Genomic DNA, 16553 nt, shown 5'->3' on the forward strand with positions numbered 1-16553 from the left:
GCGGAGAGCTTTAGGGAGGGAATTCCAGTGCTTAGGACCTACATAGCCGAAGGCACGGTCACCAATGGTAGAGTGATTAGAAGTCGGGAATGCGGAGGAGGCCAGAATGAGAGGACGCAGAGTTCTCGGAGGGTTGCAGAGCTGGAGGAGATTACAGAGATGGGGTGGGGCAAGGCCACGGAGAGATTTGAACAAAATGAGAATTTTAAATTCCACTTGGATTTATTTAGTTTAAAACACAAAAAAGACTCCCAGAAGTAAGGAAGGAAAGCGAGGAATCGAGCGGACGAGAAATGTGGGAATTGTATATTAATTATATAAGCTTGAAGTTAACAGTTTGACAATGTTTGGAATGGTTTGAAACCAAAACACAAAAGCTTGGAAAAATCATCTTTATTGACATTTACTGTAACAAGTTAGAGAATGTACACCTAATTTTAATTATATAGTGAAAAGAGCACAAACTGGGTGAGGGTGGAAATGGAAGGAAGTTACAATGCAAAGTAGGACAACTTCAGCTAAAAATTGCATGTGACAGTCTTATTACAAAAAGACAACATTACATTGAAACAAAATGGAGAAAGTTTTGCACAAGTTCTTTTTTCCCCAAATCTGTTGAAAATGCAGACATTAGTTGGTAAAGTTGGAATCATTCGGCAGGCTGGATGGCAGAAACAAAATTGCTAAGGGGACATTCACAATGCAACTGGATGAGACAGTTCAGGTACTAGAAGGAATGAGCTTTTGATGAGTCGAATGGCCTTTTCTCATCCCACACCTATCCTGCGTTAAGTACACAGTTCATCGCTGCTATCATCCAGAAATGCTCGTCTGTTCCAAGGACATGTGGTCAGTCTTTGCGTTACGCCAGTCTCCTCTCCGATTTCTTCTCTCTATTTTTAATTAGAACTGCTGTACAATTAACTTCCTTCGCACATCGTGAGTGAACTTGTTAATTCTGAAGAGGTCACTTTCGTAGAATGCAGACATGTTGTGAATGCTGATCTGACGAGCCTAGAGGGGAAAAAAAAGAGCAATTCAGAAATCAGCAACCTTAAAGCAACTGAAGACAAATCACGGTAAAACAAAAGGCTCCTTTAACAGGCTGCGCGGCTCATTCAAAAGTCCACACATGCGTGTTTTTTTTCAATTTAAAAGCCGGCTACGCGGGACTCCTGGAGCACAGTGCGGCCATGCAGCTAAAAGGGAACATTGCTCTCAACAGCTTCTTTTGAACTAAATACAGACAAAAAAAACGATTGGATTCTGTAAACTTCACTATTACTAGTAAATGAGGACACAGTGAGGAAGGACCAAATGCACACTTCAGAAGCGATGTTAGAGAGAGTGGGGGGGATAAGTGGACCAGGTAGCACAAATATAATTCAGTCCCCCATTGCCATTATAAGTTGCTATGACCACATTTACAATGGCAAACTTGTCACACTGTAATTCGATCCTCCAGCTTGTTCGTTTTCACAGGAAAATGGACAGAAGAGTTAATGTAATTCCCTAAACACCAGGTGAAAACCTTGGAATTCCATGCAACTGAAACAGAATTAATTTATTCAGTCACTAAATCAACATGGCTGGTTATGATCCAGAAATTCCTAAATTTAGAGCACTTCCTTAAAACAAACTCTGCGCACAGCAGTGTTTTGTTGACAGTTCTGTTTTTACAGCGACATGACATTATTTTGCAATTGCTGAGATATCTTGGATGCTGACTGGGCATGGCAGTTACTCAATGCATTTAACAGCACAAGATCCCAAGCGGATCAGTTCCCATCATCATGGGGAAGTTGCAGAGGAATTTCCCAGATTTCTCTCCCTCCCCCCAAGCCCCCAAATTGGCCTGGGTTTTTAAACCTGGTTTTGTGCCTACCCCAGGAGATCCCATGGTTTTTGGGCGAGGTGGAGAGAGCGTGTATATATCGCGATACACGAGGTATCACAATTGTGCAGGGCAGGCTAGATGGACCAGAGGGTCTTTCCCTGTCCTTCATTGTTTGTATAAAGAGGCAGAGGCAATTTAAAATTGGTTCTTGTGAAGGTGAGGCAATGGAACAGAGCATTCAATTGGCTAAAGTAGAACAGCATTCTGTTCCACACCACAGCACAGGTCCCCAAGTCCTAGAACTGACCCCGCTGTACATAGTTCAGAGCCCAGTCATAATATGGACACACACTGATGGAGGATGTAGAAATAGCTGCAAATTAAACCACCCACCTTTACAGGCCAGTAAACTCGGTGGTGGGTAAACTATTGGAAAAAATTCCAAGGAGCAGGATAAATCTTCATTTAGAAAGACACGGATTAATCAAGGACAGACAGCATGGATTTAAGGGAAGGTCTTGTCGAACTAACTTGATTTAATTTTTTGAGGTGGTAACAAGGAGGGTCGATGAGGATAGTGAGTTTAATGTAGTGTATATGAATTTTAGCAAGGCTTTCGATAAGGTCCCACATGGCAGACTGGTCACGAAAGTAAGTGCCCATGGGATCCAAGGCAAAGTGGCAAGTTGGATCCAAAATTGTCTCAGAGGCAGGAAGCAAAGGGTAATGGTCGATGGATGACTGGAAAGCTGTTCCAGTGGGGTTCCACAGGGCTCGGTACTAGGTCCCTTGCTTTTTGTGGTATACAGATTGAACCTCCCTTATCCGGAACCCTCGGGACCTGGCATGTTCTGGGTAAGGGATTTTTCCAGACGAGGGGTGGTCACATTAAATTGGATGGTATAGGTACTGAGCAAGGGATATCGGCGCTGTCTGACTTGGGGCTGGGAGTGCGACAGAGAGATCATTTGGGGGGGGGGGGGGGGGGGTGGATATGGGGTCAGGCCAGCAATTGCAGGAGTCAGCAGCGAGGAAGGACTTCAATTTGTTCATGTCGGAGTTCTACGCATGTGCCACCAGATGGTCGGGAATGGTTCTGGATGAGGGGTGCTTCTGGATAAGGGAAGTTCAACCTGTATGCCAATGATTTAGACTTGAATATAGAGGGTAGACTTAAATAGTTTGCAGATGATACAAAAATCGGCCCTGTGGTTGATAATGAAAAATAAAGCTGTAGCCTGCAGGAATATATCAATGAACTGGTCAGGTGGGCAGAACAGTGGCAAATGTAATTCAATCTGGAGAAGTGAGAGGTAATGGATTTGGGGAAGGCTAACAAGGTAAGGGAACACACAATAAATGGTAGGACGCTGAGAAGTGTAGAGGTACAGAAGCACCTTGGAGTGCACATCCACAGATCCCTGAAGGTAGCAGGCCAGGTAGATATGATGGTTAAGAAGGCATACGGAATATTTATTAGCCGAGGCATAGATTATAAGAGCAGGGAGGTCATGCTTAAACTGTATAAAACAATAGATAGGCCACAGCTAGAACACTGCGTGCAGTTCTGGACATCACATTACAGGAAAGATGTGATTGCACTAGAGAGGGTCCAGAGGATATTTACAAGGATGCTGCCTGGACTGGAGAATTTTAGCTGAAAAGATTCGATAGGTTGGGGTTGTTTTCTCTGGAACACAGGGCTGAGGGGAGACCTTATTGAAGTGTATAAAATTATGAAGGGCCTAGATAGAGAGTGGATAGGAAAGACCTATTTCCCTTAGCAGAGGGGTCAATAACTAGCGGGGCATAGATTTCAAGTAATTAGTAGGCGGTTCAGAGGGGATTTGTGGGGAAATATTTCTGCTAGAGGGTGGAGGAGCTCTTGAACTAACTGCCTGAAAGGGCGGTAGAGGCAGAAACCCTCACATTAAAAAAAAGTTCTTGAATGTACATTTGAAGTACCATAACCTACAAGGCTACAGACTAAGAGCTGGAAAGTGGGATTAGGCTGGATAGCTCTTTGTTGGCTGGCACGGACATGTTGGGCCGAATGGCCTCCTTCTGTGCTGTAAATCTCTGACTCCCATCCCTTCAGGTGACATGCTAACTAATGCTGGGGCATGGTTGCACAGGCACAGACTGCCTTGTGTTATGTTACCCGTTATCTATTCGCAAGTGTGTGTGCCTAAACAGTGTTGGTAAATTGTTGGAACATGGGGGTGTGGGTGGCGGGGATATATATACCCAATCGTATCCTTGGGGTGCATCCACTTTCTACTACGGATCACTAGATAGTGATTAACACTGGGAACCAACGTTCTCCTTCTACCGACCCCCCACCCCAAATCTAAAAAATTAGAGGGAACATTGCAGGGAACCCAAGTTGAATTTCCCCCCCTCCTTCTTCGCTCATGGGCCACAAATCCCTATTGCTGCCTTCGCTCAACCAAACCCATCTGAGAGTTTCCTAGTCCACAACATACAGGGCAATGTACTTACCAATTGGATCATCCGGAGTTGTGCTGCTTAGGTTTCATTTTCAGTTATTAATAATGGATCTTAAGATTGAAATGGCTAGTCTTAGCAGAAGTAACTTTTTAAATAAAAAGGGGGTTAAAACAATGCTGGTAGCAGACTACATAAATTTCACTACATGACTGCATCAAATGAACAAAAAAAAAAGACAACCATATTCTCATTTACCTTTTCCACCAAATCCTTTTCTGGGATTTCAATGGAGTCCTGCTGTGCTCCATATCTATTGCGTTGGTAAGTGGCCTGTTCCGCCACTAATTGCTTCAGGATGAAGAGCAGCAGCTCATTATTGTCTCGTTTGAATGTCAAGTATCGTGAAAATGTCTGTGTGGGGGAGAGAGAGAGAGAGAGAGAGAGAGAGAGTGAGAAAACATACTTGCGATGGTTATAAATAAACCTTTTTTTGATTAACACATCTCCCACAAGTTCAGTTTAAAAAAACCAAAATGAAACTTAACAAGCAGGGAGCCAGGTAGCACGGTTGGCTAAGAAACAAGCCTTTTACTTGCAGCATCCATTTTAATTCTGAACGATCCAATTCTCTCCTCCTCGTTCCCCATGTGTAATAGATTTGAACAGTTCTAATCTAGCTTTTAGTGAACATGGACCCACAACACAATCATAAATGTCCCCGGTGAGATACCATTACTGAAGGGGTCATAGTGAATCTCAGCAGCACCAAGGCACCAAACGCCTTTAATAGATTCCCTCAGGCAGCTGTACCAAGCAGAACTCCAGTTTGTACATTAAAATTTATTTTTTAATTTTTAAAAATGATTTCAAGCATTACCAAATGAAAATTTTATTTCCCCAGGGCACCAACATTTCTACAATTTGTGGACCCGACCAGTCTCTTGCACCTGCAATTTCTGTCGTTGCGGTCACATCTTTAAAACAAACTGAACTACCACTCCTGCACTTAATTCAATGTTGTCAGGTGACATAATCGTACAACAGATGGCACACTGCCACAGATTAAACCATAGGTGTTTGAAAGCAGGTCCGTGATGAGATTCCAGACGATCCGCAAGGTGAGAGTTATAACCACCTGAAATCAGACAGCAAGAATTCTGCATTTCAAACAATTATTTTTTCCTCGTCATTGTTGGCCTGCGAGCACATTATCTTTTTGTGCTGTATACGAAAACATTTTTTGTCACCATGTTCTTTTGGCTAGCTGACAATAGTTCACAGGGTTCCCCGGGTGCACGTCATTCAGAGGCTCCTGCTCACGGAAAACCACTGGGTTAAACCCGACAAATTCCGAGCCAGCCTTGTAGAATGCTCTCTGCCAGTCCACGACCACGCGTGCCCAGGAGCTGGACGAACACCGGGTCAGTTTGACATGACTCGGTAAGGCCAAGAATATCGAGGGGAAAAAAGCAGAGATCACAGCGGATTGGAAAACCGCAAATGTAACGCCCTATTCAAGAAAGGAGACAGAAAACTGTGGAGGCTGGGTCATTGAATATATTTAAAGTGGAGATAGACAGATTTTTGAACGATAGGGGAGTCAAGGATTATGGGGAATGGGCAGGGAAGTGGAGTTGAGATCAGCCATGATCTTATTGAATGGCGGAGCAAGCTCGAGGGGCCAAATGGCCTACTCCTGCTCCCATTTCTTATGTTCTGATACCCATGTATTTTACTTGTACGGCAATCTATTTATACCGAGTAGAAAAGGATGAAAACAATTCATATTTAGTCAGTCACTCAAAATTCAAGCCATCTTCTGCCTCACCCCATGAGCAAGTACACAACTTCCTGTTCGAATAGACATAATGGCAGCAAGTGTAACAAGGGCTCACCTTCCTCATGCTCCTCATGACGCTAAACTTCTGAGTGTCGATGAAGCTCTCCAGCATGACCCGAATGGCCATGTTGACATCATCCTCCATCACATAGTCTCTCAGGTGAATGCGAGCATGTGCTTCGGCCATGCGAATCATGGATTCGATATGTCGCACCGTGATGGGAATACTGCCCGTGGCCTTTAGAGAAACAAAACGTCATTACCGATAAACCTATACTAAAAAGGGTGACATTCGAAAATGCCTAACAATTGGCACAGATGATTTTTTGCAAGACAGGGTTAAGCCCCCTACATGATGCACATTTAATTCATTTTGCTGTGTTTGTAAGTCTGTCCGTCCCACCCTACCAATTATTTAAGCCCGTCGGTCAGTAACTAAGTTACTCAATAACCAATTAAGTCAGTCAGTACAAATGCAAAATACTGCAGATGCTGTAAGCCTGAAATAAAAACAGAAATTGCTGGAAATACTCAGCCGGTCAGGCAGCATCAGTGGAGAGATAAACAGAGTTAACGTTTCAGGTGTGTGTCACCGGCCTGAAACATCCAGAGGGTGAACTCACTGCCTGAAAGGGTGGTAGAGGCAGAAAATCTCATCACATTTAAAAAAATACTTGGATGTGCACTTGAAGTGCCTTAACCTACAGGGCTACGACCAAGAGCTGGAAAGTGGGTTTAGGCTGGATAGCTCTTTTTTGACCAGCACAAACACGATGGGTCAAATGGCCGCCTTCTGTGCCGTAAATTTCTATGATTCTATGAAATTACAGTTGAGTTCTATTGAGAGTGGATGTGTGCTGGATAACTGGAGTGTGCCCAATGTAATATCCATTTTCACAAAGAGAGCGCTAACCCAGATAATTATAGGACAGTTAGTTTACCATCTATGAGGAGGAAAACTTGGGGAGTTTTAAAGATTAAATGATTACAAACCAAGAAGAAAAAAAACAATTACAAGCAGTAAACATGGATTTCAGAAAGAATGATTGCACTTGACAAAGCTGATTAGAACTCTTTTTTTTCAGTCGACAGATATAGCAGGTGGCAGTAATGCAGTGGATGTGGTATATATGGACTTGCATAAGATTCCAGCAGTTGTCACACAGAAGATTGAGGGGTATGGAATTGGAGTGAGAGGGTATTAAATTGGATTTAAAACTAAAGAGTTGGAATTAAGGGCAGTTTCACAGGGATTGAGTAGTGAGTAGCAGTCTCCCACAGGGTTCTGGGACCACTTTGGTTCAATGTGCGCATCAATGATTTACAGAGTATTTACAGCACAGAAACAGGCCTGTGTTCATGCTCCACGCGAGCCTCCTCCCACTCTTCATTTCATCTCCCGCTATCAACATATCCTTCTATTCCTTTCTCCCACATGATTTATCCAGCTTCCCCTTAAAAGCATCTCTGTGATTTGCCTCAACTACTTTCTAACCAAGCTGAGCGGCAGCTTGGGTTTTACCACTAGATGACACGCTTGCAAAAGTGTCACGGGAACAGGGTGAAAGAAAAAGATCTGAGGTGGCGCTGCCCATCTCAGCCAAACTGTAAAATGTATTTCCTGCAGTCGATCGTGGAACTGTTTTGATAACTCTTAAAATTTGAAATGACTGTGCCTTGATTCAGTGTGATATGGGGAGAGTCTAATTTTCCATTAAATTAGAAGCTGGCAAGACAGCAAATAAAACTGCTACAGATTGGGGTGGGGGTGGGGAGAAATGTGCTAAAAAGTATTAAATGTTGTTTATAAACAGGGTAACTGTAAGGTAACACTTAGTTTCATTGTTTATGTATATAAAAGAAAAATCACTTGCGCGAAAAGAAAATTGCATTCAGAATTTTAATTTAAGAGAACGAGGTCTGTCCCAACTTGTAATTCATCCTCAGAACTAAAAGAAAGTGATGGTGTGGTGGCTTAGAATGCTAGATTTTGACATCTCAAAGATCTGGAGAAGTCAATAATTTGGACATAGGGCAAGAGAGAGTGGTCAACGCTCCCTTTGAGCTGTGTGGCTATATAGCGCTTCAGGGTTCCTGCCCGTTAAAGGGGCAACATAGCCCCCCAAAAATTAAAAGAGTGGCACCCAAATTTGCAGACGACACTAAAATAGGAGGCATAGCAAAGAAAGAAAGCTGTATGGGGATATTGATCGGATAGTTATTGATAAGAGTTAGCAGGAAGTAAAACAACAAATGGGTCAGAAAGAGCAGAAATGCAATAACCAAAGTCTTTTCCTACCATCGACTCCTTTCGGAGGTCACTGTACATCTTGGCCACTTTGTCCTGGTCCATCTGGTTCAGCTTGGGATGGACTTTCTCTTTACCGTAGATTATGTATTTCTTCAGCAGCTCCTGTGGAATGGGATCCACCCCGTACGTGTTTGGTAAATAAACTTCGTCTGGTTCTCCGTTCACATGATCTTTGTTGCTTGGGTGGTTTTTAATGTGACTGGACACAACAAAACGAGCCAGCAATTCATCCTGTGCGAGAAAGGCAGTCAACATAGAATCGTTAATAAATGACATACAGCATCAAAAACTCTCAAGTTAGTAGTGGATAAGGGATGGCACTGTATTCCGGTAGCCCACTAGCTCTCTTCCTTTAAGATGCTCAACACCTACATCTTTGACAAAGCTTTTGGTCACATGTCCCAATATCTCCTTCAGATTTGAGAGTTCCACACTTCCACCACCCTTTGCGTGAAGTGTTTCTTAATTTCTCTCCTGAATGGCCTGCCTCTGATTTGAAGCAAATATCCCCTTGTCCTAGAGTCTCCTACCAACAGAAAAAAATTCTCTCCATCTACCGTATCAATTTTTTCCAAAATCCCCCAAAACTCTCAATAATTCCTGTTGGAAGGAGTGCATGAATGGAGAAAGCGGAGGATCAAAAGGGTACCTGGAGAACAGTACCCTGGCACAGAAAAACACACACACAAGGACAAATCGTACCATTTATATCACTGCAGCAACCTAGGACAAATTGAAATCACAGCTGAAGTCAGTGATAGGTAGAACCCTTCTATTTTAAGCGGGAGGAGGGATAGGTGGAGATTTACACCAGTAATACCATGCCGAAAACAAGGACAGAATTTAATTCATACCTGAACAGGGTCAATGGTGTCTCGAACAACACAAAGAACGTCAAATCTGGACACAATGGGCTCGGACAGATCCACATTCTCCGCAAAGGTCAAAGAGGGGTCATAGCGACCACCTGAACAGAACACAAGTATACAAAAAAAATTAAACATGGCCTCACAGATCATTCCTGGAAAGTTCTTTCATCATTTGTCATCCGACGTATCAATGATGTTACATGCTGAGTGTCAGCTTGGATCAGCTGGGAGAATAGGCTAAAGCACCAATGCAAGACTGACGGGTGCTGCATTGTCAGAGCACTGTCTGAAGAAGAGATATTGGAACTGGGCCTATTTCACTGATTCAAGTGGTCATTAAAGATCTCGCGGCAGTATTTAAAAAAAAAGTTTCCCCCTCCCACCCAATGTACTGGTTAGGATTACTCCCCACCCAATCAAAAATATCAAAAGCCAGTCATTAATCTCATTGCTGTGTATGTGTAGCATTTTGCTTTGCATAATATGACTGCTGCATAAAGTTTACAACAGCAGTGACTATACACAAGTTTGAGATTTGATCAGGTACTATATAAATTCCAAATCTTTTTCATATGAGAGCTAATAAGAGTAAAACTTTACCGTTAGCAGTGCGAAGTTATTTGGAGTATCGAAAACAACTCAAATCTCTTAAATTGTATGCAGTTAGACACACACTGTAGAACCATGATATGGATGATTCAAATATTGGCTTGGTCCCGGCCTGCAAGACCATCAGCAGGCCGGGGCCATTGGAGGGAGCAACGTGCGTCGGCCCGGAAATCGGCATGGTCCCGGCCTGCAAGACCATCAGCGGGCCGGGGCCATTGGAGGGAGCAGTGTACGGCGGCATACCACTGCAGGGAGCAGCGCGTGCTGCTGCAGGAGGGCGACGGCTGTGAAGCCAGGTCGCTGATTGCAGTGCGGGTAGGCACAGCAGGAGGGGTAAAGGAGCAGCAAGAGTTTGTCGATGGAGGTGACCGGGGCCCAGGAAAGGCGTGAGTTTGGGACTCAGCGGAGGCGAGGGCCCCGTGGGTAGCATGGGCCAACCCACACTGCGATATGTGCGCGTGCTGAATCTGCAGCAGAGCTGGTCTCCAGTTGTCTTGGTTAATCCTTGCCACTGGACCAAGACCTAGCTCTGTCAAGCCCGTGTGGTGGCTGGTGTGCAATGGCCACCACACGTTAAAAAAAATCCACGCACAGGCATCTTCCACTCTTCAAGATGTAGTTCAGGATCTGGAATATTAGTTCGGGATCTGGAACATTGAAACACCTGTGAACTCATCCCTTATTGGCGTGGAAGCAAGTCATCCTCGTTTCGAGGGACTGCCTACGATTATTCAAAAATCAACATTTAAACATGCGGTTTCTCTTTACAGATGTGGATGGACCTGCTGTGTATTTCCAGCAGTTCGGTTTTAAAATTCAAACTTCCAGAATTTGCAAGTTTTTTTCTCTTTGGACACAGTAATTATAAGCTAAACAAATCTATAGTTTTTCAAATCCGATCTCTAACTTTTGCCAAGCATGCCATTTTCTGATTCCCAGTGCCAGTAGCTAAAAAACATTTTCCAGGAGTGAGCGCTCCCTTTAACTAAAACGCAAGACTTGCACAGACTAGATGCAAGTACCAATTTATGCTCAGAAAGACCCCACAAACAGCAATGCGAAAAATGACTAGTTTTTGGCAGTATTCAATTGAGGGGAGAAATGTTGGCCAGGACACCAGCTAAATTTTCCGCTTTACTTTGAACAGTACCAAGGAATCTTTAAATCCACCTAAACAAGGTCTTGGTTTAAGACAAAGGACAATACCTCTTCATCCCTCAGTACTGCCCTGGAGTGTTTTGCGTGGAGCTTGAGCACACAACCTTCCAACACAAAAGGAAAAAACTTGCATTTCTATGGTACCTTTCACGGCTTCAGGATGTCCCCAAGCACTTTACAGTCCATTAAGTACTTTTGCAGAACAGACACTGCTGTTATATATGAAACGCAGCAGTCAATTTGCGCACAGCAAGTTTTCACAAACAGCAATGAAATAAATGGCCAGATAATCTGTTTTAGTGATGTTGGTTGAGGGATAGATAGTGATCAGGACACCAAGTAGAATTCCCCTGCTCTTCATCGAAGTACAGTCATGGGATCTTTTACATTCACCTGAAAAGGCAGATGGGGCCGTGGTTCAAAGCACTGCCTCAGCACTGCACTGGGAGTGTCAGTCTAGGTTATATGCTCGAGTCTCTGGAGTGGGACTCGAACCAACAATCTTTTGATCAAGAGTGCTACCCACGGAGTCAAACTACCCACTTACTTAAGCGGGATGAAAAATGTTGAAAGCAAGATATTTGCATCTCTTTTAAAAGGCTCGACTGTTGTGTACATTTGCTATCTTTGTTTCAATGACCTATTTTTCCTGTTCATACAACCAGCGCTGAAAAAACTAAAGAATTGGTTCAAATTGTATAATACACCGATAGTACAGAGGAAGTGAATGGAGTATCTGTAGAATTGAAATAATTAACACTGGTGTATTATCTACTATTTCAACCACATAAATTGATTCAGCTCCTTTGGGGAACTGGCTTGAAGGGTACACATCAGCCCAAAAAATACAAAGACCACAAGCACAGGTAAATCTGATAGATTTTGAATCTGTTTAAGACTGTTACAATGAATTGAAACAGTGGGATTTGTTTATACTGTGAATGCACTTTATATTCAGAGAAATCCAATCTTTGCTTCCAAAAGTAGGAACATAGGAAATGCTTGAGAGATCAAAAAAGATCCGTCTAGTTCGCCTTCTACCATTCTGATAGCCACTTATTACAATGATAATGACTGATTGGAGCAATCAATTAGTCCACACAGATCTAGACACGACACGAGGAAAACCCCAGTGGTGGAGAGCTTTGGGAACCATAGGTCCACACATACATGTGTAACCGCTCAAAGACTGTATATCTACCTAGATTTTCTCCAAGTTACTCATAACAAACAATTAATTCTGGTTTGTGCTCTCTTGGGGCACATTCCAAATTCAAGGCAGTTTGGGTTTTGGATTCTGCACCCTGAATTTATTGCAGAGACAAATGATCTGATTTATTCCCACCTATGGGATTGGCAGCAGCAATTATCGTGCATCTGGCCTGTAGAGAGGTCACGATACCAGCCTTCGAGATGGAGATGCTCTGCTGTTCCATCGCCTCGTGAATACTAGTCCTGTCCTGTTCGTTCATCTGAAAAAGAGAGCAGCATCATACACACGTTCTTCGGTATACGTTTGAAACTTTTGACAGGAACCAGAACAGTCCCAGGCTCAATTCCCAACCGGTGGTGTGGAGTTCGGCAGCAGGCAGAGTGTTACAACTGGCCCAATAATCCGCTGATGCTCTCTGGGGAAGGTAGGGAGGGGAGGAGGAGCCAGAGTTCCAAGTCCAGGGGCCGGATTTTTGGCTTTCGGGGTGTTTTGGCGAAAACGGTAGCGATATGTGAAACTTACCATTACCTCGGTAAGGGGGGCATTGCACAAGCATTCACAGCGCAAAAATGTGAGTTTCGCCAAATTTAGTCCTGGGCCGGGAGCGCTGCGAGGCACACCTGGCAGGGGATTTTCAAAAAAAACATTTACAAGACATACCCTTAAGTATCTAATAGCTGCAAAAAAAAAAATTAACTTACCATTGCTGGCACAGCTGCGTTTGACCTGTTGCTATTCTGGGCGTGGCGTTTGTGTCAGAGAGATGAAAGTCTGTTCCAAACGCAATCCGCGTCGTTGCGCCTCTCCCCGGCTGTACTTGGAAGCGCCGCCACGCCCGGGCTTTGAGACTGGGTTTTCGCCGCAGAGGGTCAAATTGTGGCAAAAACCCTGTCGCAAACTTCTCGAAAATCCGGCCCTATATTTCTTGAGTGATTCCTAGGGGAGAGTGCATGTGTCTTTTTTTCTCCATTCTGAAGATGGGCATTTACTACCCATCCCCAGTTGCCCTCAAGAAAGTGGCCATGTTCCACCTTCATGAGCAGCTTTTGATGCAAGCAGGTGGTTTGCGAGACCACTTCAGGAGTCATATAGGCACAGACTGGGTAAGGACGACAGGTTTCCTTCCCAAAAGGACATTTGTGAACCAGTTGTTTTTTTTAAATAAAAAAAACGACAATCCAACAACTTTACTGGCATCAGCTTTTTCATTCCAGATTTCTTTTTAAAAATCAGGTTTAAGTTCTCAGACAGCTATGGTGGGATTTGAACTTGCGCCGTCTGAATTAGCAGCCCAGTAACATCGCCACTACGCTACCATTACTAGAGTGCGAGTAACAGGCAAGGATCGGACTAGGCTCAGCAGTGATTCCTTCTCGAATAAAAAATAAATCCCCTAAAAAGAGTGGTAGTGGAAAAGTACAAGACCACAGCTGCACCCAGGAACCAACCCCGCGCATGACTGTCTTTAGAAGGCGGGGAAGAGAAAGTAGAAACAAAAAAGTGTGGTCTTTCTTACCTTGTCGAATTCATCTATGAGACAGACTCCTCTATCTGCTATCACCAGAGCACCAGCTTCCAAGGTCCATTCCCTGCTCACTGGGTTCCTCTGAACGTAGGCGGTCAGACCCACAGCAGAAGCACCTTGGCCGGTGGTGAAGACCGCTCGACTGGAGACCTTCTCGACATACTTCAGGAACTGAGATTTGGCCGTGCCTGGGTCACCACACAGCAGGACGTTGATGTCCCCGCGCACCTTGTGCTTCCCACCTGAAACCCAAGCAACCAGAAAACGAGAGATATTGGTTTAAAATCCTCAAAAATAGTGTCGGGAAAATCTGAGGTCTTCGTCAAGTTAATTCATTAATCGCCACTTGTGGGAAATCCAAGGCTCGGGGTTACAAATATAAGATAGTCACTAATAAATCCAATAAGGAATTTAGGAGAAACTTCTTTACCAGAGAGTGGTTCGCAATGTTCCGTGTAATTTACTTTTGGCCGGCAGCTCATTCTAAATTCCACGCATAGGCGAGTTTTTCAATTAAAAAAAACGGCTGCGGCTGCGCAGGACCCCAAGAGCGCTATGCTCATGGAAACATTATGGAAACATTAAGAATTTGAGCAGGAGCAGGCCAGTCGGCCCCTCGAGCCTGCTCCGCCATTCAATAAGATCATGGCTGATCTTCTACCTCAACTCCACTTTCCTGCACTGTCCCTATATCCCTTAATTACCGACATTGGTGGTTACTATGTGGAACTTTCTACCACAAAGTTGAGGCAAGCAGCATTGATGCGTTTAAGGGGAAGCTGGACAAGTACATGAAGGTGAAAGGAATAGGAGGACATGTGGATAGGGGGAGATGAAATAGGGGGGGGGGGGGGAAAAAGGAGGCTCGTGTGGAGCCGAATGATCTGTTTCTGTGCTGCAAATTTTTGTACAATATATCAAGGTCAGCTGCTAATTGAAAGATAGAAACAGCACACCAAAATAATGCACAGGACTTCCAGGACAAAATAAGCAAAGAAGGATGGAAGATAGTACCCAGATCATTAAAAATCTAGATAGCTACAAACATCCAAAATGGTCAGGAAGACACCATTAGAACAACCATCAACACTCAAAAGCCAGCCTTGTGCACCAAATTGTTAACGATGCTAACTTTCGGGGAAAGGGGGAAACGGTGCACAGATTAAAAATAGGAGAAGATGTGATGGATCAAGCAGTCGTAGTTAAGTGAAGTGAAGCCTTAAAAGAAAAAACACCATTTTACAGAAAAATAATTGAACTCAAAATACATACACACACTGGGGGGGGGGGAAGAAATAGCAGTTAATAATTTATAAAGAGCCCCTTTAATGTACAAAAGCATCCCATGGCGGCATCAAAAAAATACGAGCACTCCAAAGGAGGAGATATTCGGTGGGGTGATGAGAAGCTTGGTTGAAGGGGTGGGTTTTAAGAGTCTTGAATGGCAGAGAGGAATGTGGCAATGCAGAGGGAATTAGGGAAGAGAATTCCAGAATGTGGGACCTGACACGGCTGCCAACATCACTAAGAAAAGTTACTTTCTCAATCAATGGGCCTACCTGGGTTTTTAGCTTCACCTCCAAACAGTGCCAATGCAAGGCCCCTTTTTATGCCCTCGTGACCGTATATAGAAGGTGCGATACTAGCAAAGATCTAGATGAGAGGAAAAACAGATGTTATAATCGGCAGGCCCAACTACAAAATCAATTGCAACAGAATGCTTAGCCAGTTTAATCCTTGTGCAGTATCGCCAGAGCCTATCTGGTTAATATCCAGTGGTGTAAAATGTCCCGTCTACCGTGACCCACTGTGTACAACAGGAATACGGTTTATATACATCACACGCAGACAAACACAAATGCTTGACCTCGCACAAGAGCGAATTTCAAAAATGTAGACTCCATGAATACCACTGCTGGTACAAAGGCACAGAACAATTGCAAGACTATGCTGATCTGAGTCAATCAATCTTTTACACATAAAATATACAATTGTCCAATTTTCTCAAAAAAAAGCATCTCAAGTTTAATTGCCCAAAAGCTGTTCAAATTTATATACAGCTCAAAATTTGTGTGCTCTTTCGGTGAACGGATGCTGGTGCTGGGAAGGAGAGGGGGTCCAAAATATTTTCACACTTCTGGTATCTAGCATGAGCATCAAGGAGCAACAGGTCTGGAGCAGGAGCAGCTGTCCATCACGTCAGACAACATGGTGGACATCACTTTAAACTACCCACGTGGGACATAGAGCATCCCCCCCTGATTCCCCCCCCCCCACCCACTACTGTTGGGTGTATGCTCAGTAAAGCCCAATCGTGTAGATTACTGTGCAAAAACCACAACCTCTGGATGCAACAGGTGATCACTCCATTTTGCACACCAGATTCCCAATACCCTCTGGACACAGAGCCAAACTGTATCTGGGGGTGACTGGCTTGGTTTGGCTTAGTGCGGAAACTCACGAAATTAAATGATTTTCTAAGCATTGATTGAGAGGGCGAGATATTAGGCCGGGCTCAATTATCAGGTGAAAAAAAATAAGCGCGGTGGTGTCAGGGTAATTACATTTTAAGCGGCAGTGTTCTGAACCTAATGTCCCCTGGAAGTATGCCAGCTGCCGGCAATATCCAAGTGTCCAGGACACTCGTTTGAAACAGACACTTGGCTCCTTGAACATGCTAACCAGGGAATAATGCTTGTTTCAAGCCTACAGCCAGGCAACAACGCGTGTATATGTAAAT

The 16553-nt window shown here is 43.9% G+C and overlaps 1 protein-coding gene across 1 annotated transcript in view; it reads right to left on the minus strand.

The window, feature by feature from the left end:
• Positions 1 to 378: 378 nt before the first annotated feature.
• Positions 379 to 16553, minus strand: part of mcm2 (minichromosome maintenance complex component 2) — a 37201-nt gene continuing 21026 nt past the window's right edge. Inside the window, exons 10-17 of the mRNA XM_070895701.1 lie at positions 15373 to 15466; positions 13805 to 14055; positions 12421 to 12547; positions 9294 to 9406; positions 8428 to 8670; positions 6184 to 6366; positions 4544 to 4699; positions 379 to 1014 (exon numbers count right to left, since the gene is read on the minus strand). Coding sequence (XP_070751802.1) covers positions 904 to 1014; positions 4544 to 4699; positions 6184 to 6366; positions 8428 to 8670; positions 9294 to 9406; positions 12421 to 12547; positions 13805 to 14055; positions 15373 to 15466 — 1278 coding nt within the window. The 3' untranslated portion in view covers positions 379 to 903. The remainder of the gene's footprint in view (positions 1015 to 4543; positions 4700 to 6183; positions 6367 to 8427; positions 8671 to 9293; positions 9407 to 12420; positions 12548 to 13804; positions 14056 to 15372; positions 15467 to 16553) is intronic.

The sequence above is a fragment of the Pristiophorus japonicus genome, chromosome 12 (assembly GCF_044704955.1).
Source record: "Pristiophorus japonicus isolate sPriJap1 chromosome 12, sPriJap1.hap1, whole genome shotgun sequence".
Taxonomy (NCBI): Eukaryota; Metazoa; Chordata; class Chondrichthyes; family Pristiophoridae; genus Pristiophorus; species Pristiophorus japonicus.